This window comes from Lissotriton vulgaris, chromosome 10 (genome assembly GCF_964263255.1).
Source record: "Lissotriton vulgaris chromosome 10, aLisVul1.2, whole genome shotgun sequence".
NCBI lineage: Eukaryota > Metazoa > Chordata > Amphibia > Caudata > Salamandridae > Lissotriton > Lissotriton vulgaris.
In genome coordinates this window covers 638,597,862-638,624,155 of record NC_141698.1, presented here as the reverse complement: position 1 = coordinate 638,624,155, position 26,294 = coordinate 638,597,862, and the positions used below count along the sequence as shown (strand labels likewise).

Sequence of the window (26,294 nt, the reverse complement as noted above, 5' to 3'; positions counted from 1 at the left end):
GCTCTGAAGCTGCACCTCCTCGCTACACGTGAGCTCGGGACAGAACCAAGAGCCAATTTTGAGCGTTTTGATCTTTTTTCTTTGTCTTCTAGATACTTCGTCGGAGAGATGCCCAAGAAAGGCGCAAAGAGAATGACGACTGATCAGATGGTTCGGGTCCTCTTTAAAGAGATGTCCGACATTAAGAAGCGGCTGGCGGAGCGAGACGGGGGGGAGGGATCGGGGCATCCACCGGCTGGAGGGAGACCAAAGAGGCCACGAAGGGTTCCAGCCGGGGGAGACGTCCCGGTTCCCTCTGCCCCGCTCGAGGCGCCGACCCCGGTGCCGATGGAGGGGAATCCGATCCCCGTTGTCGTCACACCGACATCCAAGGAGGACATGCCCCCCGAGCTGGCAGCACAGCTAGCAGCATGGTTGGGTGATAGTAGTGAGGGCGCCATGGCTGCCGAGGCACAGGCACTGATGAAACAGCTGCGGGAAAAAAGAGATGCAGCCAAGGTGCCCGCGCCGGCTGCGGTGATAGACAAGCCACAAGTGGCGGAAACAGCGTCCGGTTCAGGTAAGCGGCCATTGCCGATCGCAAGGGATGAGTCAGCACCCTCTCGTAGAGAGAAATTGGGGCAACATGTTCCTTTGGCAGTAAAGGAAAAGATTTGGGCGGGGGAGTATGTGAATATTTTCTCCTTGCTTGTCGATCATTATGAAGTGGAGCATGTTAAGAGTCAGAAAGACCTAATGCATCCGAGTGTTTGGCGCGCAAAAATGGCCGCCTTTAAGGTAAATGAGAATATTGGCAACTGGGGCAATGCGTGGGGTATCTTTACATCTATTTTGGGGGAACGTAGGCCCGAGTTGCTTCCTGAGTTTCCAATTTACCAGTCACGAATTATGGGTTACTCAACAGCGTATCAGGGTAATCATTGGTTCTGTTATGACAACCTTTTCAGGAAGGAAAAGGAGCATAACAAAAATTTAACTTGGGACTGTTATGATTCTTTGACATGGGATAAAATGAAAGAGTCAGGAATGTTAAAAATGCCGTTGGTAGGTAGCAATGTTGTTGAATACTCCCGCCAAAATGCGGGGACGTCCTTTCGGTCAGGTACGAGCACCGACGATTACTCGAGACCTACCGGCAATACAGGGAAAAGGGGTTTCTGCTTCAATTTCAACAAAGGTAAATGTAACAGGCCTCCGGGATCGTGTAAATTCAAACACGAATGTAGTACTTGCGGGTCGTCCCATCCTGAGTCCTCGTGCAGAGCCAGAACGGGTGAGAATGGGGGTAGAGGAGGCGCGAAACAGGTCTAACACAGGCCGAGGGGCGCCTTTACCAACCCCGATTGATACCTTGGCGATGATTCCCTGGCTCAGTGAATACCCAGATCGTACTTCTGCTGGGGTGCTGCGGAACGGTTTCTCATATGGTTTCCGCATCCCGGTAGGAGACTTTCAGGGTGTCGGGACGTGCAAAAATCAACTTTCCATCTTGCAGCATACATCTGTAGTACAAGATAAGATTCAGAAAGAGGTTAGCCGGGGACGGGTCGCCGGCCCGTATAGTGAACCCCCGGTACCGTATTTTGTCTGTTCCCCGTTAGGGGTGGTCCCCAAGAAGGACCCAGGTGAGTTTCGATTAATTCATAATCTGTCAGCTCCACATGGTCTTTCGGTGAACGATGCAATTGATCCAGAGGTATGTTCGGTGCGGTACGCATCATTTGATGAAGCAGTGGCCATTTTGAATCGCCTGGGGCCCGGGACGTTGATGGCGAAATCAGATATCGAGTCAGCGTTCCGGTTGCTCCCGGTACACCCAGACGACCAGAGTCTTCTGGGATTCATGTTTCAGGGATCGTATTACATGGATAGGTGTATGCCAATGGGATGCTCTATATCCTGTGCATATTTCGAGAAATTCAGTACTTTTCTGCAATGGGTATTCACGAAGAAAACGGGTTTCCGAAATGTAATGCATTACCTTGATGACTTTCTGTTCCTTGGGCCCGCCGGAAATCACGAATGCCGCCAGGCCTTGTCTGAATTTTGTAAGTTAATAGGGCAATTTGGCGTGCCATTGGCACCAGGAAAAACTGTGGGTCCTACGACTTGTCTCGAGTTTCTGGGGATCGAGTTGGACTCTAGTGAGGGTTGTTTTCGTTTACCAGCTGCCAAAGTGTCGCAATTCAGGGCAGCCCTGCAAGTATGTATAAATGCATCTAAAGTTACGCTGAATCAATTGCAACGATTGGTGGGGAAGTTAAATTTTGCCCTGAGGGTGATCCCAATGGCCCGCCCCTTTTCCCGTTCAATTGCCCAAGCGATGGTTGGCCTAAAGGAGGGTCATCATCGCACAAGACTATCGGCTGAGGTCCGCCAAGACATGCGTATTTGGTTAGCATTTTTGGCCGACTTCAATGGTCGAGTCGTTTGGAACAAACCGGCCGTGTCCTCTGAAGAGCTGGGTCTATGGACAGATTCAGCAGGAAGCATGGGCTTTGGCGCCATCTTCGGCACAAGATGGTCGGCACAAAGGTGGCCCCCATGGTGGCATGAAGGGGGGCTGACGAGTAATATTGCTTTCCTTGAACTGTTTCCAATCCTGGTGGCCCTCAGAACCTGGCCCGAAGGGTTCAAAGATCATTCTGTAGTGTTCTGGTCTGACAATATGACCGTTGTAGAATGCATCAATAGTCAGGCAGCACGTTGTAAACTGATTTTAAGGCTGCTCAAAGAAATTGTCTTACTGTGTATGCAACTGAACGTAATATTCAGAGCAAAACATGTCCCAGGGGTGATGAATCAGGCGGCTGATGCACTGTCTCGTTTTCAAATGCAGGCTTTCTGGGGTTTCCTTCCCTCTGCGGACCTAGAGCCGGCCCCCTTCCCCGAAGCTCTCTGGTCTCTCGGTGCACCGAACTTCGTCACCTCGTGGGAGAGAGTCTAGCGCCAAGGACGAGGAAGGCATATGAAGGGGCGTTCCGGGCCTATTTAGCCTTTTTGGGGTTGGAAAGAGAGGGGCTTTGGGGTCAGGAGGAATGGGTAGTGCATTTTCTGATGTCCTTGCGTAGGGCTGGGAAGTCGGTGGCGACGGCCCAGAGGCATCGTGCTGCCATTTCCTTCGTTGCCAGGGCCCATAATATCCAGGACCCCACAGCGTCTTTTGTGGTACAGAAGGCGCTGCGTGGGTGGCAACGCCTTGAGGGTCGCAAAGTAGATGAAAGGCGCCCGATAGGTCTGGATAGATTGTCCCAGTTGCTGGCCACACTCCCTACCACATGCTCTTCTCAGTTCGAGACGTGTTTGTTCCGAGCTGCTTTCACGCTGGCATTCCACGGGGCGATGAGGATAAGTGAGCTGGTTGCAAGGAATAAACAGGATGTGGTGGGGGGTTTGTGCCGGGAGCACGTTCAGATCAGGGGTGAAGCGATGATTGTCTCCTTTGTCAGGTCCAAGACCGATCAAGATGGGACGGGAGACTGCACGATCATCCGCAGGATCCCCGGGTCCTCCATGTGTCCGGTACAGTGTTTAGAAGATTACCTAGCACGAAGGGTGGCATCATGGGGGGGGACATTGTTGAGACACGCAGACGCCACCCCACTGACGAGGTTTCAGTTTCAGCGGGTGCTTGCGATGTCCATTGCCGCAGCGGGCTTGGACCCGGGCGAATTCGGGACCCATTCCTTTCGAATAGGGGCTGCCACTGAAGCTACAGCCAGGGGTCTTAATGTTGAGCAAGTGAAACGAGTGGGGCGTTGGTCCTCCAATTGTTATAAGAGATATGTGCGATTGCACATGTTGTGAAGCTGTAATAATGTACTCACGCTTCTTGTTTGTTTTGTTTGGTTTCAGTTGCGCAAGCCTACGAGGCAGGGCGGACTATGCAGTCGACCCAACACCAGGCCAGCGGTCAGACGTCACCGGCTGTGAAAAAGGAGGTGTGGGTCGTGGGCCACTCATACGTGAGGCGTGCCGCAGACGTATTCGAAGCAGGTGACATGATTCACGTACCTGGGGAATACGGGTACAGAGTGTCCTTCTACGGAAGAGGCGGTCTCTGTATTGACCAGTTTCAAGCATTCTTTGAGGGTTTGTTAGGGCGGACGAGGTCACCGCCGTCTATAGTCATAGTACATTTAGGGGGCAATGATTTGGTCACCACCGGTCGACGACTTCTCCTAGAGGCAATGCTTTCCACTGTAAGTTGGTTAGCGAGGAGAGTTCCGGGGTGCATAATTGCGTGGTCTCATATGATCCCACGAAAAGTGTGGCGGGGGGCTATTTCGATTCCTGCTTTGAATCATTCTGTTAGAAAACTTAATAACAAAGTGAGTAGGTTGTTCCGTTCCAAGACATTGCATTCTGTCTCGCATAATTGTATTAACGATGACAGCATGTATTTGGGGGATGGTGTGCATTTGTCGCGGGTGGGGAATGAGTTACTCATAGGAGACTTCTTAGCTTGGTTAAAAACGTTAAAACATGACCTTTAGGTAGGAGTTTGGTGGGGGGTCCGGATAGCCGGTCAACTATCCGGACCTGTGGCGGTAAGGTCATGATCGGTGAGCACGAATTAGTAGATCCCTATGAGTGGGCGTCACCCAACACGGATGGGAGCGCTCGGGTGAGGTGGCCATTGGCCCCTCAATGGGGAGGCGGTCCCTTCTAAGGATGGGTCGCCGGAAGTAAAGGAAAGGCGGTCAAGGCCCCTTCCTGTGTAGGAGGGGTTACAGCCCCCTCCTGTGGTATTTCCCGGGGCCAGTGACATCTGCGACGGCAGATGCGGTAAGTTGTGTGGGGTTGGGGGGAGGTCTACGATACCTTCTAGATACCTCACACGAGTATTCGAACGACCTTTAACTGGCGTCGAGTTCTTTAGTGCCCCCGTCAAGTCAAGGGAAATTGATAGTAGTTGCACTTGAGGTAAGCCTCCGTGCGGTCGCCCCTCCCAAGTGGGAGGGGTAAGTCTGGTTAGGGATCTTGACACCGGTTATGACCTTGCCGTTGGCCCTTAAACGTTAGGATGTACAATTTCAATATTTCTGGAAAATGTTTTGTAGGATGCTAGTTCGGCTAGGAGACCTCTGTATTAGAGAATATGTTAAGGTTAGCCAAACATCGCAATGTGGTAATGAAATTGTACATAACATGAAACGTTTAATGTTTTTAATTTTGTTTAATAAATACGGCCGGGGGGGTCACTCCCTCCCACTTCCAAAAACTTCAAGAACTGTTTCCGGTTTCCCTCCTTTCGGGGATTGTGTTGAGAGGGGGTGGCGGGTATCTCAGCCATATGGAAAGGGGCGACCACTCGGTCCCCCCGAACGTATGGCAGAGTACCTCGATCCCCCCGGGAAGCCATTTTGGGCGGGAGGCGCGTCTCGGCTGGTATGCCCAAAGCGGCGTAGCCGGGGCGCGCTTTTTCCCGCCCTAGAGTGGGCTGGCCTAGACACTGACGCAGCCAGCCACGCCCTCGGGGCAGGCAGGGGCGGGTTTTCGCCCGCCCTGAAGACGGATAAAAGGGACGCAAGACCAGAAGACGTCCTCTTGTTCTTGTGCTCTGAAGCTGCACCTCCTCGCTACACGTGAGCTCGGGACAGAACCAAGAGCCAATTTTGACCCACCCACCAGCCCCTGAGGACAGCCAGTTGTTTTTGTAATAAAGTTAATTTATAATTATGTTTATGTTTCGTTTACAGGTTTGTGATAGTATCATGTTGATGTTAATTATAATAAAGAATGGTGTATGTTGTGTAGGTTTTGCGATTAAAAATGATTCGATTTAGTGTTGAATTTTAAGTATGCTCTTTCGGTCCTAGTGACCAATGTTTTCATAGGTTTGATTAGCTTTGTCGTATTTATTTTGGTAGGCGGTAAGGTCATGATCGGTGAGCACGAATTAGTAGATCCCTATGAGTGGGCGTCACCCAACACGGATGGGAGCGCTCGGGTGAGGTGGCCATTGGCCCCTCAATGGGGAGGCGGTCCCTTCTAAGGATGGGTCGCCGGAAGTAAAGGAAAGGCGGTCAAGGCCCCTTCCTGTGTAGGAGGGGTTACAGCCCCCTCCTGTGGTATTTCCCGGGGCCAGTGACATCTGCGACGGCAGATGCGGTAAGTTGTGTGGGGTTGGGGGGAGGTCTACGATACCTTCTAGATACCTCACACGAGTATTCGAACGACCTTTAACTGGCGTCGAGTTCTTTAGTGCCCCCGTCAAGTCAAGGGAAATTGATAGTAGTTGCACTTGAGGTAAGCCTCCGTGCGGTCGCCCCTCCCAAGTGGGAGGGGTAAGTCTGGTTAGGGATCTTGACACCGGTTATGACCTTGCCGTTGGCCCTTAAACGTTAGGATGTACAATTTCAATATTTCTGGAAAATGTTTTGTAGGATGCTAGTTCGGCTAGGAGACCTCTGTATTAGAGAATATGTTAAGGTTAGCCAAACATCGCAATGTGGTAATGAAATTGTACATAACATGAAACGTTTAATGTTTTTAATTTTGTTTAATAAATACGGCCGGGGGGTCACTCCCTCCCACTTCCAAAAACTTCAAGAACTGTTTCCGGTTTCCCTCCTTTCGGGGATTGTGTTGAGAGGGGGTGGCGGGTATCTCAGCCATACAGGCACTCACCAAGTCCTTATACATTCTACCCAAGCGGACGCTCAGCAAGCAGCATTACATCATATGTAGGAAAATATGAATATAGGGACATGGCCGTCTTCACTATGCTACTGCGGATTCATTCAGAAAGCAGAATAAATTATGTTGTACATTTCGGATATTTTGTGGTGGAGGCATCTCACAAGAGAAAGCTTTGAGAGAATCAGAGTTCCTTAACCAGAATCAGACCATTTAGTGCAGTGCTTAATTTGTAAAAAAATAAGTGCTGGGGCTCTCGTCAGGGGGCCACTGCAGCTTCCACCACACATTGCCCCTGTCATGCTGCCAATGATGGTAACAACACAACTAAAAACCATCACACTCCTACAAGTGTGATACTTAGGACTATTTCAGGCCCCCAAAGCTATGAGATTGGCTTGGGTGGCAGGTAATAGCCATTTTTAATGTATATAGAATTAAATATTAACTGTTGTTGTGGCTATCTCTAAATTAACCAGACAGTGCCATCTTGTGGCAGACTGTACTTGGCCCTGGTGTTGACAATTGAGTGCCGGTGCTAAGCACTGGAAACCACTGGCTCAAATTAATCACTGTCCTTGAGCTAAGGAGCCTTACAATAGGGTGTCAAGGAAGGGCATATACTGAAGATATTGACATAGTATAAATATATATCATATGCATCTACCTGGAACTCATTTACATAGTGGTTATCCTAATAATTTGGCATGTACCCAGGCCTCCTGAAGTTGTGCCTGGAACCTGTGCCATCAAGGCTGGTGATGCAATAAGGCCACTATTGGCTACTGCACCAACAGAAATGGCCGCAAGAGGGTGCCAGATTACAATAAACAGTCACAAAAACAGAGTTGTAGTTATGGGAGAGGGAGCGCTCCAAACAGAAAAATATCATGTTGCCTTCACATCAGCTCTACCTGTCTTGTAACAAACAATGTCTAACTCTCAGAAGTTTATATTCTTGAGCCATTGGCTCTGCCTAATCTTAAAAACTCTCTTTCGACTCGTTGGCTAAAAAGTAGTCTGAGCTGAAGGTGAATTTCTCCTTTGTGAAGAATGTGCCTTTATAGCACTGAAAAAACAAGTATTATGATACTCAATATATCGGCCTCGAATGGATGAAAAGTTAAGCGGCCCTTACTGGTATTCAACTTTTGTTTACCTACAATTTGTATACTGATTTCTGCAGAGGGTGCATTTACCTCCTGAGCTATTTTATTCAGTCTCACTTCAGTTTATGGTATATGGAGAATTTGTCATGTGCAGAACAGCTTTGTATAGCAAACAAGGCCTCATTGTCCACCTTGGTTGGTAAATGCAAACAAGGCTTCAGTTCTTGGGATCTCAACAAGGTAGGAGCTGGTCTCGGTGGTTACAGATTTATAGGTGCGCGGAAAGCATTCGGACAATGCAGCCTTATCTTTCAGCCAAGTCCAGGTAACAAGGAAACGGGGATTTGGAAAAGTGTGTAGTTAGCGTCACAGTTGGAAATAGAGACGCCTGGAAAAGACATAGTAAGGGTGCCTGGGCCCTAATGCCAGAAATAAAACTGCATACCTCCTCAGGAGTCCATCGGTGTACAGAGCAAGTTTTTTCCTTCCATTGTGAAATTTGTAGTCACTTTTATCCCTTTGAAAAATCAGGACCTCCAGTGCCTCAATGCAAAACAAAAAATAACAGTACTTACTGAGCTGCTCACAAATGGGCCCAGGGCAGGCCTTTGCTCCACTAGCACCCCGGACGCAACCCACTTAGATGCCCCCACACAACTTTTGCTGAAAATATTGCTCATACCCTCTACTTCTTTTGCATGTGAAACTGTCATACAACTCCTTCACTTATAGAGACTTTAGTGCAGAGCTGCAGAATAAACAAGCACTGGCAGGCTGCAGCTAAACTGTTGAAAGAGAGGCTGCTGCTTGACCTGTACACAGGCAGCTCCATGCGCCCCTCTACATGTCGGCGCCCTTGGCCCTTGCTCGCTTTGCCCATGCTAAAGGCCGGCCCTGCATGATGGACCTCTGTAGCTTGGGAGCTCTGCCGCTGCCATAGCCCATCCCGTCGCATTCTTCTGCAGTCACCTGGCTTCGTGTGACGAAGAAAGTCCTTTTTCTATGTTCTCTGCCAGGCTGCCCCGGGACACCAAAGGTGGCCACCTACGAGGGCGGCCAACCTTAGTGCCAAGGATGGCAAACACCCTGAGCAGTCTAGTGGTTGGGGGGGGACCGGTGGCCCCCCCGTGATGTCACTTCCTGCTAAGAGGGGGGAGGGGATGGGCTATATAGCCCATGGTTTCTCAACAACAGAGATCAGGTGGATAGTGTCGGCCGACGTACACTGGAGTAGCGTGAAGCGTGTATTTCAGCAGTTATTGGACGGGGGCGAATCTCCACTAGACTTGTTAATTTTACATCTGGGGGGCGAGGAGTTGGTCCACTTGGAGCGCAGGGTTCTGCTACAGACAATGAGGGGCACGCTGTGCGATTTGGGCCTTGTGAATTATGGTGGTCTGAAATCACTCCAAGACTGCATTGGAAAAACGCTAGATCAGGGGTGGCCGTTGAGACTTCCCGCAGACGGGGGAACAGTGCCATGCGCAAATTCACTGAGCAAAGGGGATTTGACTTCATAAGGCACAGTCTGTTACATACCAAATGTACGGGCTGCTTCGATGAGGACGGCGTTCATCTATCAGAAGTAGGGATGGCCATTTTCCTGCTTGACCTATCAGAAGCTATGGGAGCAGCGGGTTGTAAATAGAGGAGAGATAAGGTGTGGGGGGGACTCTGGGACGGCGGCTGCCGCACCCGGAGCCTTGGCGGAGTTACAGGGCGATCCAATACAGGAAGGTACTGAAGGGTACCCTCTACAGGAGCACCGGAAGGGTGCGTGAGCGAATTATCCCCCAGGGAGATCCACAGCGGATCCTGGAGGACTAACGGCACCCCGTTAGTCCTTCGGGCGGTTGTGCACCTGAGCAACCGGGGGTTGCCAACGCTCCGCCCCCCGAGGGGGGGGCGTGAGTAATGGGCGAACAAGGGGTTCGCCGGGGGAGGGGTTAGACCTTCCCCCCAGAAACTGACAACGCCCACACGGTTAACACCGCAGGGGTTATGACTCATCAGGTGGGCGGGTCGCGAGGGGCGGCCTGCTCTGGATCGCCCGTAAGATAACCCAACATGTTGGCATAAGGTTATGCTAATAAAACTGCAACAACTTTCTCCATCAACTTGTGTTGTGTCGGTTATTGGGGAAAGAGTGTGTTGTATTGAATAAAGGTCTGGATGGGGGCCGATATTGGCACTATGCAAGAGGCCTATCCGGATGCTACGATAGGACTACCCGCGCATTTAGGAATGCCATTCATTTCAACATCTAAATACTAGTTACATTTTTTGACAAATCAAATTAAAACTCAAACATTTTGCACATTGGGTCATATTGGATAAACAGCGCTCGTGTGAAAATGTCGGTGCAAATAATTTTACTGCTTCATAAGGACTTGTGAATAAATGTGCTCCTGTCTATATCAAAGACATTTTCATGTGGCAATGCAAAAATTAATCTGCTTTAGATGTGTCCAGGTTGAAGATAACCAAAGCCAATGAAGAACCCTTTCCTAAAACCAGGATTAAAGCGATATTGCAGTGTATTTGCTACTTTTGTAATTTAAAACAAACAACCCGAGTTTGCTTCGAACATAGGCAATCGTTCACATTTAAAAGTTTAACAAAACTACGCAAGCATAGCAAAAAAAACACGTGGCCATAGTTGTCCTGGTACAATTACTGGTTGATAAGTATCTTGATTAGGAAAGCAGAAAAATGAAGCGATTTGATTTCCTGTGATCTTTAGCCTCCGCAGACAAACTGCTCAGTAATATTTAATACACAAGTGGAATAATAATTGATACACTCGTTCAATAGTATTCTGTACACCGGCTCTGTACTATTGTGTACACAAGATTTGTAGTACATTGTACTGCGTCACATAATAAAAGTGTCGGTTCCCACTTTTGAAACAAGAACTCACAGCACAAGGAGGCATCGAAAATCACACCCACCTCAATCACCGTGTGCCTCTTCCCCCTCTCCTACCATCCAAAACATACCAATGAAACTGTACAATGGTTTTTTCTCTCCCTTTCTAGTAAGCGTGCCCTGTCACCGAGCAGCAGAACTCCTCTTCATCCCTCTTTTCAACTGAAAGTTAACTCAACTTCCACTTTCGTTCTGAGGCAGAGATAATTAAGTGGGATGATAGAAATAGCAAACAGACCATATTAAAAACAGTGTAACTAGCTGCCTTCAAGCATTGGCAAGCACAACCAGTGTCCTTGAAAAAACGTAATAGACCCGGCACTGAGAAATAAGTGCCGGTGCTAAGCAACAGAAAGCACCAACACAAATTAAGCACTGATTTAGTGACTAGTAGGCTTGAGACTTCAGAAACAGAATGGACAGACATTGCTCCATTTGTGATAGTTTCCAAAGGTCCAAGGCTTTCTAGACTATCACCACAAGATGATCTTACATTTGAAGCATTATTGGTAATTTACTGCATCTGTGCAGATAAAAACCAATGGCACACACTGCAGACTTTTGTTGCTTCTTTGCAGCTATTGGTCACCTGTCAAAAACAATTAGCTAATCAGTTCAGTATCTCTTGGATTCACACTGGCTACATAGGATATGGGAGGATTTGTCCTTAGAAAGTACCTGAGTGCTTCTATCTGATCCTTCTCCTCCACCAATCCCAGCTTCTTTTTGACTTCATGTAAGAGCTTTGTGCCTTGGGAACCACTGCCACGGCCATCAAACTTCAGCACAATGCTGTTAAATGAGCTGACCAGCACTGAAGTCCAGTCTACTTCAAACTTCTCTGTCACACTTTGGCTACCAGGAGTTCCATCCCTGGGGAAAGGAAAGAAAGAGAGATCAAAGTCTGTCAATTCAGTGAAAACATTTCCATCGTTGTCCCTTATCAACATGCAGGAGATTCTCTTACAAAATGCATCCATAATAATGATGAATATTGCATCTTAAAACCGGCATCACCCCACCATTTAGGGGGGTAAATCACATTGCTTTTAATAACTAGACAGCAGTTAAAACACAAACAAGTGGAACAGAGAGGTAACCTGAAACAAAATTGACTAAGGGTATGGAAAGTCCTACAGCAAAGCAAATGTTTCAAATAGGTCCCATTGTTGTCAGGGTCCATGGTCTAGTGTGGTAATTTCACCAGGCCCATGGTGCCTTTACAGCATAAGGAAGTCAAGGTAGATGCAGGCAAATGGAAGAAGTTTTGTATGAAAGAGGTAATGCGGTAGATTAAATACCTCCTTTGTGATGGGCACAACAGACAGGTCCAGTAGGACCGAGTCTCTTGCTTTAGAGTAGGGCCTCTGTTTAATTTTTGCTTCCCATGGATTATCAACAAAGTAGGTATTTTCAACAATTTACATTTACCACACATTCTAAAACTCAGCAACCAATAGTTTACCAATTTCCTGTACGCTTACGAGGATACCTTCATAATTATACATTTTGCGTCTCTCGGCTCCGTTCCCTTGAGCAGGTGTTGAAAAGTCTTCCTAAGTTCGAAAATTAGATGTTGAATACTATTTTAGATCAATGAAAAGAATGAACTTCGGCCTGACAACAAAGGTAAATCACAATATGTATGCCCATCAGCCGAGGTATACACAATGGGGCCCATTAGGATGTCGGGTGGATTGCCCCCGCCAGGCTGGCGGTAGCCACCGCCGGCCAGGTGGGGGCAATCCGCCCAACATCCGCAACTGAATTCCCACCATCATATTAGTATGGCGGGGGGGACCGCGGCGGACGGAAAGACCGTCCGCCATTTTTCCGCCCCGGTCGCCTTGAGGCCGCGGCGGAAAAGGATGAATATGGTGGCGGTGTCTAATAGACACAGCCAGCCATATTAGTATGGGCCAAAAGAGATGCCTTTCCGTGGCGGCGATGGGGGCCCCCTGCGGGCCCCCAGAGTGAAGGAGGGGTGGGGTTGCACACAGGGGTACCTGTGGTACCCCCCAGCATTTGCATACACAAAGCAGCAGGTACCGCGTGGTGCCTGCCGCTTCGTTTATGCAAATGCATGCATACATTTTTAACATTGTGGCGGGCGGTGCAGTGAGCACCGCCCGCCACAATGTTAAAAATGAGGGATGCGCCTGCCACTGTGGCAGGCGCATCCTAATGCATACATTGGGATCCAAGCCCTTAAGGCGGGCGGTCCCTTTTACCGAGGGGATGGCGGGCGAACAAAGTCCGCCCGCCATCCTAATGGGGGCCAATGTGTTTATTGCCACAAAAAAATGAGGGGGCAAGAGGAACTAAACTGAAATTTCCACTGCACCATCTAATATTTCATATTGCTACTGAAACCCTAGCCATGGCAATAGGACACCAGGTGAACTTTAGTGGTAATAAAATAAGTTCTGAAGTATTCAGTTGTTTATTGTACGCAGATGGCATGCTTCTCACATAATATAATCAGTTTTGTCTGTTCTATAATTGCTTAAATTGTACAGACATATGGCTGCTTGACAGGGTATAAAATGAACTCCTCTACATCATTTATAACGTCCTCTTCCAAAATGGGCAGGAAAAATATTTCGTCCTATTTTCCATTCAAATGGAACTCAAACAACCGTGGAATCATATTCACAAGAAAGGTAAAATCTACAATCAGCACTAGTTTGGAGAAAGCATACATTCATAAATGCAAAATGAATTCAAGCACAGGCAATATTTGAATTTAAGTTTCCTGGTGAGCCTAAATGCAATGATGATGGCTGCCTTAAGCAAACGTTTGCAGATCTTTCACCATCTGAGTCACCTATATATAAACTGCACATACATATGTTTAGATAATGTAATTACATAGTTTGTCTTTGCTCAATAAAACCCTGATAAACACAGATAAGTTGAAGATCTGTTTTCCAAACGTGGCTTTGGGTTTTCACGCTATCATCATGAGTTTATCTCAAGCCCAACAATATATATTAAGCACTTAAAATCCAAGATGGGTGTCCATTGTAAGAAAAAGTGGTAATGATAACTGCTTAAGGGGCTGATTTAGATCTTGGTGGACGGGTTACTCAGTCACAATGGTGACGGATATCCTGTCCCTGAAATATAAATTCCATAGGATATAAGGGATTTATATTTTGACGGACGAGATATCCAACACCGTTGTGACTGAGTAGCTCGTCCACGAAGACCTAAATCAGGCCCTAAGTCTATCAATCACCTCAGGTAGACTAAAATAATTAAAGTATGTAACCGACACTATAATATCTAAAAGATCAGCATTTGTCATGTGAAAAAGACAGACGAATTGTGTTCCTGTAATCCAAAGCTGAGATATGGGAAAATGTTCTTATCTAAATAACGGAAATACCCTTAATTGGGCTTAAACGCTTTGTCTGGTTGCATTTTGGTTGATCAAACGGTGCATGGTGATTAACTATTCACTTTGTGGAAGCACACACAAAAGGTCAATTACTTCTTGGTTGACTGACTAGCTGAACCAACCTCTTTCTACGCTTCTACCTTCCTTGACAATTGCAAAGGATCTACCACAAAATATGGTTTATGAGATTGTACTAATGTCTTCATTTTGGTTCAAAATTGATAGGTAAGCACAGGAAAGATTGGGGAAAATACCTCCGCTATCCCATCCTCTCATCAATGCGACACACAAATGATTGACATCAATACACAAGACAAGTTTTAACATGTAAGCGATATACACACAACAAAGAATTAGAATGAAATCTATTGGACGCCAAGCAAAATGGTTGAATTTCGCATTTCAGAAATAGAAGGTTGTTGGAATTGTAAATGTCCAAGAGCAAATCTGGTGGGGTTGAGGGTGCAGTGAGGATACACTTAACAACATGCCATGATAGTTATTTATCTGAGTCAGCGATCCTCTTCCACCATGACTGAGTTTGGACTCTAAGCAACATATTCTCAAAAAGGTGGGATATGACTCATGATAGGCCTAAGGATTGCAAAAGGGTATTACAGAACATTTGAAAGTCTGATGCATCTTTAAGGTCAGAGTCCTAGATAAATGAAATGTCACAACTTACATTTGCTGAAAGTATTTTATAAGAAATACAAGACGAAGATGAACTTTTAAGGAAATAGGGAATTACTTCTTAGCCTAATATATCTAAATGCAAACTAGGCACAGACAATGTCTAGTCCAAGCATGTCAGAAGGTAGAAGAAAAAAAAGATATGAGAACATTTGGGAAATAAAATATTAGAATAAATTTGAAATGTAGGTGCTCTATCTTTCTAACCTATTTTACCTCTAAATATGACCATATTAGTAGGTTAAAGTGTATATGGTTAAATAAGAATGTTCAATATAGCTAACAGACAGGCTCCCGGTGAAAACATTATGACCTACATAAACGCCATTCTACACTATCATACTATGCTTGAAGTACCTACATTTAATTCAATATTCATGTAACTATAATCTCTTAATACAATTTTCATACTTCAAACAAATCAACCTTTAAAGTATTAAAATATGCCTATCCGAAACTGCAAGCAAATCACATTATGTATTAAATTGTATGCAGCTGCATCAAAGAAGTGACAAGACACCCATCTGGTGATACTGACCCAGCTTTACTGAAATTTAGCATAATGCAGGAAGGCAAATGTCTGCGCCGTGCAGCGTCAAATTAAGAGAGAAGGAATGTACCATATTTACTAATATATGGCGCATTCCTGATCTCCATTTGCACTGACACGCTATGTGCTGCCTAGTGTCAATTCAGGCACCCTTGCACCACGGTTCAAGGGTGCCTGCATTACAAGCAGCATTGTTATTGTTCATTAAAGGACATCTACCTGCACAAAACAATCCTAAGAGCAAATTTCAACTTTCAATGTGTGCTGTAGAATGCATCACACACATAAAGAAGAAATAATGAGGAGAAATAAAGATGTTTTTCTTCGTTATGCCTCAGTTGGGATGGTGTATCTTTTTGTCGCATTTTTAGGTTTACTTGACTTAGTAAATCGGAGATGCACCATCAACCATAGGTAAGTGTGTGGGAACATCCAGAATCCACACATGGAACTCCTTCCCAATGCAGAGTGAAGCAAAGCAGCGACTTGCACTGCCTTGGGTTACTCTAGATTCACCATGCCATGCAGAGCCACAAAAGGTGGCTGTGCATAGCTTAGTAAATCTGACTTACGGTCTTGAGTTGCTTTGCGTTACCTTGCGTGACAAGGGCAATGCAAGCCCTTAGTAAATCTGGGCCCCAGTTTTGGTTTTTCATGGATCCATTTACTATTGTTTCAGATGACTGAAATGTAAACCAAATGTCCAACATCTGTGTCTAATACATTCTAAAAAGAGATCTTTAAGGCTTTCAGCTGCACTCGAATTACTACATACAAGTGGAAATAAATTCCTCGGCTGAGTGATTATCAGCACGCAACGACCAGGGGCGTGGCTTCAGGGAGGGTGTTTGTGAATGTTACACCCTGTCTAAAAATATAAATATATATTTTGTAGTAAATAGTTGGGTACAGGTGCTTTCAGTTGGGTATTGTGAGGTGTCAGATTTCACCCTGGATTTTTATAAGCACACACAGACAAAAACACACACTCTCTTTCGTCTCTGCATTAAAACTTTGATTGTTTGAAAACAATTCTGTTTTAAGTACCCCTAACAATCCACACTCATCTCTCTTTCCACTGCCTCTTAAGCCCCGCTCGTGTCTTGCTTCTCATAATGTATTTTAACAAAATATGCGAGCATGACTGTTGGAAAATCTGAAGCTTATACCCCCCAATCTTACTGAACAAAGCTACAACCCTGGCAATGACCCAACACTGCTGGCCACAGTACTAGTTAAAAAGGTAGAGTTGCAACCTATAACATTTGCCTAACACTTGTTAAGTCTTTGGAAGAAGGTTCTTTTCATTTAGTATGCAAGGTTGCATTTTTTGAGGCAGTGGCACATGTGTGCCTCTGCCATGAGCCAAGACTAAAGCCAGCGGTTCTTATCTTTTGACTTCTGTGGGCCCCACGGAATCACTATGGGAAGCCAGCCATCCTCTGGCCTAAACAATGTCTACAGTTTGAACATCAGAACAATACACAACGTATACAGAAACAAGTATACATAAAACAAATAAACAGATTATTAAATACTTTATTTAATTCACAAACAAAAACTATACAGAATAAATTTTTAGGTCGAGCCTTTCAGACCGCGCAAAAGATCTGTTGTGGAGTTATAGAGAACCAACAGGTGCATAGTCCACCAATTTCTTACAGCTGGTAGGCTTTATTGTCACTATCATTTGCTTGTACGAGCTGGCCCATCTTGTGTATGTCCCTTCCATGGCGCATAGTCTCTTTACAATCTCTCTCTGGCTGACTTCTGTCAGGGCCGGACTGGGAAACAAAACCGGCCCTGGCAGTGTTCGGCAGCCCCCCATTCCCCCCGGAGTTGGGGGGAGGGGCGAGCACTTTGCCAGGGCCGGTTTTCGGCCAATGCTGCAAAAACGGCCCTGTAACAAAAACGGCCCCCAGGGGGCCCAAAACCGGCCCCCACCCTTAAGGCCGACCGGGGGATTGCCCGGTGCCCGCAACGGCCAGTCCGGCCCTGACTTCTGTCCTTCCACAGCTCACTTTTAGGGTACTACTTTTTTTCTCCATGAAAGTGCATGTGTTTCTGAGCTCTCTCCCTTCTATGCGTCTCCCTCTCTGCCAAATACCTGCCCCAACGCTCCGTGTTGCTCTCTCTCTCATGTTGCAAACTCTGTCGTATGCTTCTCCTCCACTAAACACCCTCCCACTTTAGTACTCAGTGTTGCTTTTTTCGCTCATGTGCTTCTCACCTTATGTTGTCTCCCTTATCAGCTGCTTTCCCCCACCCGCTCCTCCACTGCTTGTTTTTATTTCAAAAGGGAGGTTGGAGCTTATGAAAATGCAGTTTTATTTCTAAAAGTGATGCAGTATGATAAACTCTAGTATATCTTTTTTTCTTTTATGCTCCTAATGCATTTTCTCTTTTTGTTGCCACTTACTATTGCTTTAATTGCATCCAACAATCGTCCATACCTCTGTTTCCCCTACTTTCACTGTTTCCACAAATTAAACAATACCAACTTAATTTTTAGCCTTCAACTTCATATGGTTATATTCATCATCAAGAACACAGGGTAAAACACCATACTTTGAATGCATCTGCTTCGGGGAGGTGAAGAGTGCATGAAAATAAGTGGAATTTTCCAAGTGTCCTTTTGTTTGAGACCCTTGGCCAGTTCGCCACTGCTGCTGCAGGCCGAGTTCCCTGCTTGAACTTGCACCACACTGCCAGTCCTTGACAACGTTTTCCCCCCCAAATCAAACCTCACTTTTACCTCTTTGTTTCCCCCTTACACTGTGACCTACTTTTGCCTCCTTTTTCCAACCTCTAATCAGAACTTCGGCCTTCTTCCTTTCCAGCCTTCACTGTAACTTTTGCCCCCTATTTTCCCCTCTAATCGTAACTTTTGCGTCTTCTTTTGAAGCATTTACTGTAACGTTTACCTCCTGTTTCCCTCTTGAATCGTAACTTTTTGCCTTCTTTTAACCCCTCAAATCATAACAATCACCTTCTTCCCCTTTTATTCATAACTTTTGCCTGCTTCCTTTCCAGCCTTAACTGAAACTTTTGCCTCCTTTTCCCTTTTAATTTTAACTTCTGCTTCTTCTTTTGAAGCATTTACTGTAACGTTTACCTCCTGTTTCCCACTTGAATCATAATTTTTGCCTTCTTTTTCCCAGCCTTAACTGTAAATTTGTGCCTCCTTGTTCCCCCTTAAACTGATCTTCCTTCCATGCTCTCCCCACTCACTCTCCCTCCTGCCTTCTCCTAACCCCACCCTGCGCCCCGCCCGATCCAGGAATCTACTTAACACACTGGACCCTATCTTCACAGCCAGCAACTAAATCAGGTACAGTTGTGCCTCCAAAATCACATGGTCTAACCACTCAATCGTCCAATTCTCCATCCCAACCACCCGCAACACCCCACCAACCAGACCAGCACCTCCCACAGGAAGTGCAGCAAGGTAAAATAAAACCTATGGACCAACGCCCTCTGTGCACCCCACCCCCGGACACCACTTCCAACCTCGAGGTGGCTGCCAAAAACTTCAACACATGGATCACCGAATGCACCTACATAGTCACCACCCTCAATCTTGCAAACCAGGCAGACCCACCAAGCACACCAGCTGGTTCATCTCAGAATTTAAATTCACCAAACGCACCTTCAAATGACTGGGAAGGTTCTGGTGTGACAGCAAAGCGCCTAACAACCGAGCCAACTTCAAACTAGCTCTCAACAAATATCACAAACACCTGAAAAATGCTCAAAAGAACTCCCTGACTGCCCAGCTTGAAGCCGGCTCCAACCACAACAAGGAACTTTTCAGCATCATCAAAGAGTTCTCCAACCCCTCAGCAACAGAGAACACTGTCACCCCCTCTTAAGATCTCTGTGACACCCACGCTGACTTCATTTACAGTGAAATCTCCACCATCTACGAACACTCCGACCCCCAACCACTCATCTCCAGCATCCACAGCATCCTCGACCTCACAGACTCCAACTCAAAAGCAAGGATTACAACTTGAGACCAACTCACCATGCAGACCATCACCAACATCATGAGCTCCTTCCACTCAGGAGCACCCAGAGCCTCCTGCTCCACCACATGTTCAACCTGGGGTACAGCACAATCAGCAAGGAACTCACCTCAATCCTCAACTGATCCATCAGCTTTGCCACTTTCCCGGAGGGATGGAAAAACACAGAAGCAAAACCACTCTTCAAAAAAACATCTGCAGGGCCCGGAAGAGCTCGAGAACTACCGGCCTATCTCTCTGTTCCCTTTCCCTGCAAACGTTCTGGAAAAAAACAATCAACCACCAACTCACAAACCACCTAGAGAGAAACAACTTCCTGAACCCATCCCAATCTGTGGTCCACTCAAATCACAGCACTGACACCGCCCTAATCGCTGCCATTAGGCTTCTTCTAGACTAGGGAGAAGGTACAGCTCTGATCCTCCTTGACCTCTTAGCAGCCTTCGACACCGTGTTCCACTGCACCCTCCTAAAAAGACTCCACCAGATGGGGATCCAAGGTGATGCCCTCAATTGGATTGCACCCTTCCTCAGTGGAGGAACCCAAAGCATCTACCGTCCACCATAAACCTTGGGCCCAAAAAACCTCATCTGCGGCATTCCCCCATAGTCCTCACTGAGCCCCAACCTGTTCAACATATACATGGCCCGCTGATCAGAAACTATAGTATAATCATCATATCATACACTGCCGACACTCAGCTCATCCTCTCCCTATCCACAGACGCCACAAACGCCAAAGCCATCTTCCACATGTGCATGACCAGCGTCGCCAGCTGGATGCAAAAGAACTGCCTCAAACTCAACACAGTCAAAATGGAGGTACTCATCTTCAAGAGCAACACATCCCAGTGGGATGACACCTGGCAGCAAGCAGAACTGGGCCCCTCTTCCACATCAACAGAACCTGTAAGGAAGCTTGATATTGTGCTTGACAGCAAGCTCACCATGAATAAACAGATAAATGCAATCTCCTCAGCCTGCTTCCTCACTCTCAGCATGCTCTGGAAAATCTTCAAATGGCTTCTCATCAGTGCCAGATGTACCATCACCGAAACCCTCGTCACCAGCCGCCTGGTCTACAGCAACACCCTGTATGTGGGGGCCAACTCACAGCTGCTAAACAGACTTCGGACCATTCAGAACACAGCTGTCAGGATCATCCATGACCTCCTGAGGCAGGCCTACATCACCCTCCACCTCAGAGCACTTCACTGGCTCCCCGGCCGCAAAAGGTACCAGTGCCCACGCCTACAAGCCCATGCACATTGAAGTTCCAGCCTACCTTAACCATAGGTTGAACTTCAACCAACCCCTCAGACAAATGCATTCTGCTTCCCTCTTCCTCACCCACACTTCTCACTTCCACAGGAGTGGCAGGTGTACCTTCTCCTACCTATCCGCCAAGGCCTGCACCGGCCTCCCCCTCTATCAGACCTCTCCCACCCTGCAGGAATTCAGACATGGTTTAAAGACCTGGCTGTTCGACTGACGACACCCAGCAGAAGCAACTCCCAGTGCCTGGATACTCTTTATGGGTGATAAGCAGCACTTTACAAATCCAATTTGCTTGATATTGATCTGAACTAAAAACGGAGAAGAAAAAGGATGGACAAAAAGAATGGAATCCATGGTATTTATCACCTGGAAAGGCTTTTGTGTTATATTGTTAAAAGGTGCCACAGTCTGCCTTTACAAGTGATCTGCTGTGCATATCTCCCTTGGAAAAGGTATGTGTAAATAGGCCACCTAAAGAAAGCATTTCACATTCCCCACTATCCGTGTTCTCAATCTGTCACATTTCATTTTACGAACCTTCTTGTTCAGTTTTCTCTTTCTTTTAAATGCGAAAAGGCTTCGTATTCACCAAAAACACAAAGGAAATGAACTATCAAGTTTTCTATCTTACATGTGACTTGAAGGTGCCAAATGCGAGTCTTGCTTCACAAGAGCAAACAATCTAGGCATGTGAGAAGCTTTCATTAGAGGAACAAAGTATTGCGTTTCCATTAGACAAGCAAAGTCATTTGTCCATCTCTGTTATTGGAATGTTCTTAGTTGCCAACATTTTCATTTTTTTTCTCCATGTACTCCCCATTGCAGTTTTCTTCTGCAGGGTTATACGTTTCACTCTTAAGTAATTATAGCTTCTGAAAATCGACCTGTCATTTAGTCGCAAGTTATCTTTAAACCCGTTTTCCTCATCACTTAGAAATGCGTGGATGTTGGTAAACTTTGTTTTGCGAAACAACTTAAAGGGGCCATGCAACTCATTAGTTTAATGCGAAAAACCAGATGCAGAACGCTTTGCTTACTATGGTAGTAAATGTAATATTCATGCGAATTGCAGGAAGTTTAAAAGAGAAAAATGTCACATCTTTGCACACCCCTAAAAAAGACTTTCAATATCATGCCAGGCCTCAGCGTTACGTCTGCGACCTTCGCAAGGCACAGACGAGTATCTACATGTAGATTTCTAATTAGGTTTGTATGCTGGTTGTATTTTAGGCAGAACATAGGAAGCAGTGCGATATACCTATTGGAAAATAGGTCAACTCACAAAAAAGTAACTTTTTAGATCCTGACAAATGTGTATAAATGCAATTTCATTCGTATCTGGGTACACTCACATGATTTATAGAAAGCATTGAAAATGCACTACTCTGTTCGAGTTTTACAGGATGAGTAGCAAAGCAGAGACAACTGTGGAAAACTAATCAGGGACAGGGAAAAAAAGTTACACGCTAAGATCCAAATTCCATCATGTTCCTAATCGTGGAACACTGCTCATATTGCACACATTATGCAAATGTAGGGCCATACTTACTAAGCCTCTGCCCTGGTGCTAAGTAATGCAACCTGGCGCAATGTCTTGGAATGGTATTTAAATTCCAGAGGACAAGGTATTTTACACTTGAAAGGTGCCCTTTTCTCTGAGCAAATAATGCGTTGCGCTACTTTGTGTCTCTCTGTGTCAAAGAGTGTTACATGAATGTGAAATGGGCTGATCACAGCAGACACCAATAGTTTTAAATGCAAAGCCAGATGTATTGAGATAAAGAACCCAGGCTTTGAAGTAGGCGTAGCTTGGAGGAATATTTTTAGTTCTACAAGCATTCACACATTGCTTGAGCGCTGCATTGTACAGCACACATCCAATGTGTTGAATGTATTGTAATTGGGGAGAGGAATTGGCCTAACGACCAGGGCGGCTGACCTCAAATCTGGGGAACTGGGTTTGAGTCTCGGCAATGACGCTGAACATCCTGTGACTCTGGGCAAATCACTTAATCTCCCTGTGCTTAACAAAAATGATGGCTGTGTTCTCATGTAACGCAACTGGTGCTATGTAAAGCGCTCTGATACCCGATACCGGGTTAAGTTCGCGCTATATAAAACGTAAAAAAATAAATTAAAAAAAAAAGAAATTTGTGTAGGCATGGGATTTTTACTTTCAGAACAAATGCTATAACAGACTGCGCACACACCTCACCACCATGGTGGAAAGCATTGATACTCAAAGCAGGTCCCAGAGCTCATGCTGCCCTCCTGAGCTTTGCGCATGGCCCCTGGTCCACTGCACCTTTGATGCTGTTTACTCAACTAAGAACTTAAGCTTAAAACAATGTTAAATGATCAGGCAAGTGTTTATTTAAAGGTTAATTGATGTTAAGGAAACAAAGTAACTAGGGAGTCCTACATGCTTAACTTTAGGAACACCTTCAAAAAATCTTGCAGCAAAAGAATAAAGATATGATTGCCTCTTCAAAATTCAAACAGTGAGTTTCTTTAACATGCAGAACTGTTTCACTTTAGTGCATCATATTATATCAGTGAAGTGAGGATTTTTTTTTCAAAGTGATAGTTTTCAAATATGAATTTAGAAACAATAATCCCCCCCCACCACAGTGACACAATGCCAATAGGGAAATAAAAGGCAAGTCAGTTGTTATCTGCATTCTTTGGGTGGCCTGGGTTATTACTACGTATGAACAACATCATACTTTATTAAAACAAACACAGGAAAATTTGTTTTACAACACACATCCTGTAGTTATGTATTTTTTGAGGTCCTCTTATATATGCTAACAAAGAAAAAGGAGGAAAAGTGAAATAAAATAATTGCCTAGAATCACACAATTTGGAAAAGTGGGGAAGCCGCGATTAATCCCATTTTTCCGGTGTTTTATTGTGCAATTCAGCCACTAGATGTATATGCTTCACTTCCTCTACACCCGCCTTATCCCCAACCCCCTACCCCAACCGCCACTGCTGGCATCAGGGCGGCCCTAGGTCACATCACAGAACAACCTTTTGGCCCCTGGGAGAATGCTTGCAAGTACCCATGGTGCAAAGGTTTAGCCTGGCACTAGGCAGCCTGTTTGGGTGCCAAGTCAGAGGATGACAGCAGCAGCTGGATATTTTTAATAAAAATGGCCCTGAACTGCTTTCTTCCAAGACAGCTCGGCAACTTTGGTTGCTACACTGCAGTTAATGAGTCCATCTTTAAAGCAGACAGTACTGGTTTCATGTTTAATATCATAAAACATATTGTATTTGCATTATAATCCCTATTCATCTAAGTTCTGTGAAAACAAATCTTTGGTTCTTCTTTAAAAACAGATTGGTACTCAAACTAAAGGTGAATCATTGACCAAGCTCCTTGTGATTGTCATAATTGGGCACAATATTTAGAGTTGTGTAGAGCGGAGTATTCTTAGCGCCAGCTTTCTGTTATGTGAATAGTGAATTTAAATGTCAATTTACCTAAATTGATTTAGATTGACAAATAGCCGGGTTTCCAATTAAAGTCCAATCAAATCAGTCATCTGCTGTTTTTCTGACAATTATTTCTAGCCAAAGTACAAATGTGGCCGCCAGCATTTTAGAATCTAATGCTCAGGCATGTGTTGCAGGAATTGCCTTGTTAATGTACTGCTAGCATTAATTTAATGACGTACATCCTGACATTTCCAGCAGGCAAGTTGCACTTCCTACAATTTCTCTCTCATAGGGAAGACACATTTTGGTCTCGCCTGCCCAGCGTGTGCTGTGCTGGTGAAATCTATTATTAATATATATCTTAAAAGGTGTTTACATCCTGCCCCCTTGCTATTCATTGGTCCTGTGCTTGTCCTTGACCATCTTCATTTACCCTAAGGGTCTGTGTAACATTCCTGGGAATTTCCCTATTTTGAATAATTTAACACTAAGGGGCCGATTATGATCGAGGATAATCCGCAACCTCCGGGCCGGCGGTATTCACCGCCGGCCTGGAGGATGTGGATTAACCGCTGCGGACTGGAAAAAGACCCCCCGTCAGATTAGGATGGCTGGGAGATATTTTTTCCGTCCGCAGCTTTTCCACCGTGTTCCCCTTCCGACCGCGGCGGAAAAGCTCTAACATGGCTGGCGGTGTCTATCAGACACCGCCAGGCATATTAGGATGGCGGCGGTCCTATGCCTTTCCACGGCGGCATTTCCGCCGTGGAAAGGCATACAGTCTTTTCTTTGGGGGCCCGTTGTGGGCCCCCAGGGGTGAAGGGGGGGTGGGGGTACCCCTGCTCTTGCGTGCTCTTGCGTGCATGAAGCGGCAGGCACCACGCGGTGCCTGCCGCTTCGTGCATGCAAAGGTAAACATGCACTTTTTAACCTTGCGGCGGGTGCTGCTTGAAGCAGCATCTGCCGCAATGTTAAATGTAGGGGATGTGACCGCCAGGGTGGCGGTCACATCCTAATTCGCATGGAGGGACCGCCGCTGCCCATGCGGACGGTCCCTCTTCCTCAGGGGGTCCGCCATCCTAATGACCTTCTTAATAAGCAGATGAGAAATGTATGAACTTTGGATAGTGTGAGGCAGTGTTTAGCAGAGTTTTTTATGCCTTTCATGGTGAACAATTTATATAGCTATTTATTATTGGCAGCTGATTGCCACTGAGTGGAGTAATGTCTCCTCCCGGTAATGTATCTGTGGAGCGAAAGCATTTTTAGGTTTCGCCTACTCTGTGCTATGTTTAATATAGATTTTATAAGGGGCTTACATTCCACCCCCTTGCTTTACATTGGTTCCTGTACTTGTCACTTAATTTTCATCAATTTCTATTGGATGTAGCATGCTCTTTCCTGGTCTTCCTCATATGTTTGCTCTGATCAGTTTCCCGAGGCCCAATTACTGTTCCCATCCACTTTTGAAGCTGAACTTATTTTGTGATGTTTTGCCTGCACTGGGTTTGTGTGCATATCCAACAGCTCTCAAATCGAGCCCCCTCACATATTGGCTGGCTCTTTTAATATTATCTTCGTCTTCATCACACTCAAACAGCGTGACTTTAATAAGGCTGTCTCTCAGTACGTTTTCTTGTTTTAATTAGTCACATGTCATCTGCGAGATACAGTCATTTGCTCTCACCACGTTGTTGTTTTGTAATTCCTTCACTGCTGGTCTGGCTAACATTAGATGCTAGTTTCATTTAATAAATTAACTTTACTATGTTGATGCTAGTTTCATTTAATAAATTAACTTTACTATGTTAAATGGAAATCTGCAGCTGGGAGTGCACACCGTAATTTTAAAAACAAGTACACATTCATTTTTGGTAGGCATGGGGAAATTAAATGATTTACTCATAAAAACAATATGTTGAGCCAACACAGAGACTCAAACCTGATTCCCCAGATTCCAAGTCGGCAGTTCTGGCCATTATGCCACACCCCCTTCCGATCACTCCTACTTTTTTTTTAAAGTTACGGTGTGCACTCCCAGCTGCTGCTTTCTGTTTAACATCTTAAAGTTCTGATACCTCAGGTTATTTCTCGTGCTCTTTTGAGTGTCCCTTAGATATTTTGGTTTCTTTCAGTAGTCCAAAATCTCAGGGGAAACATGACATGTCCATGAGGCTTGCACAGACTTTGCAATTCCTGATGGGGTAACTCTGCTACAA

General features: G+C 45.7%; 1 protein-coding gene across 4 annotated transcripts in view; it reads right to left on the bottom strand.

Moving 5' to 3' along the window:
* The window catches only part of DPP6 (dipeptidyl peptidase like 6), a 2,152,278-nt gene that overhangs the window by 64,215 nt on the left and 2,061,769 nt on the right, over positions 1 to 26,294 (bottom strand). For all 4 annotated transcript variants that reach the window (XM_086941474.1, XM_086941473.1, XM_086941476.1 and 1 more), the window contains exon 20: positions 11,358 to 11,552. In XM_086941474.1, the coding sequence (XP_086797600.1) occupies positions 11,358 to 11,552 (195 nt within the window). The remainder of the gene's footprint in view (positions 1 to 11,357; positions 11,553 to 26,294) is intronic.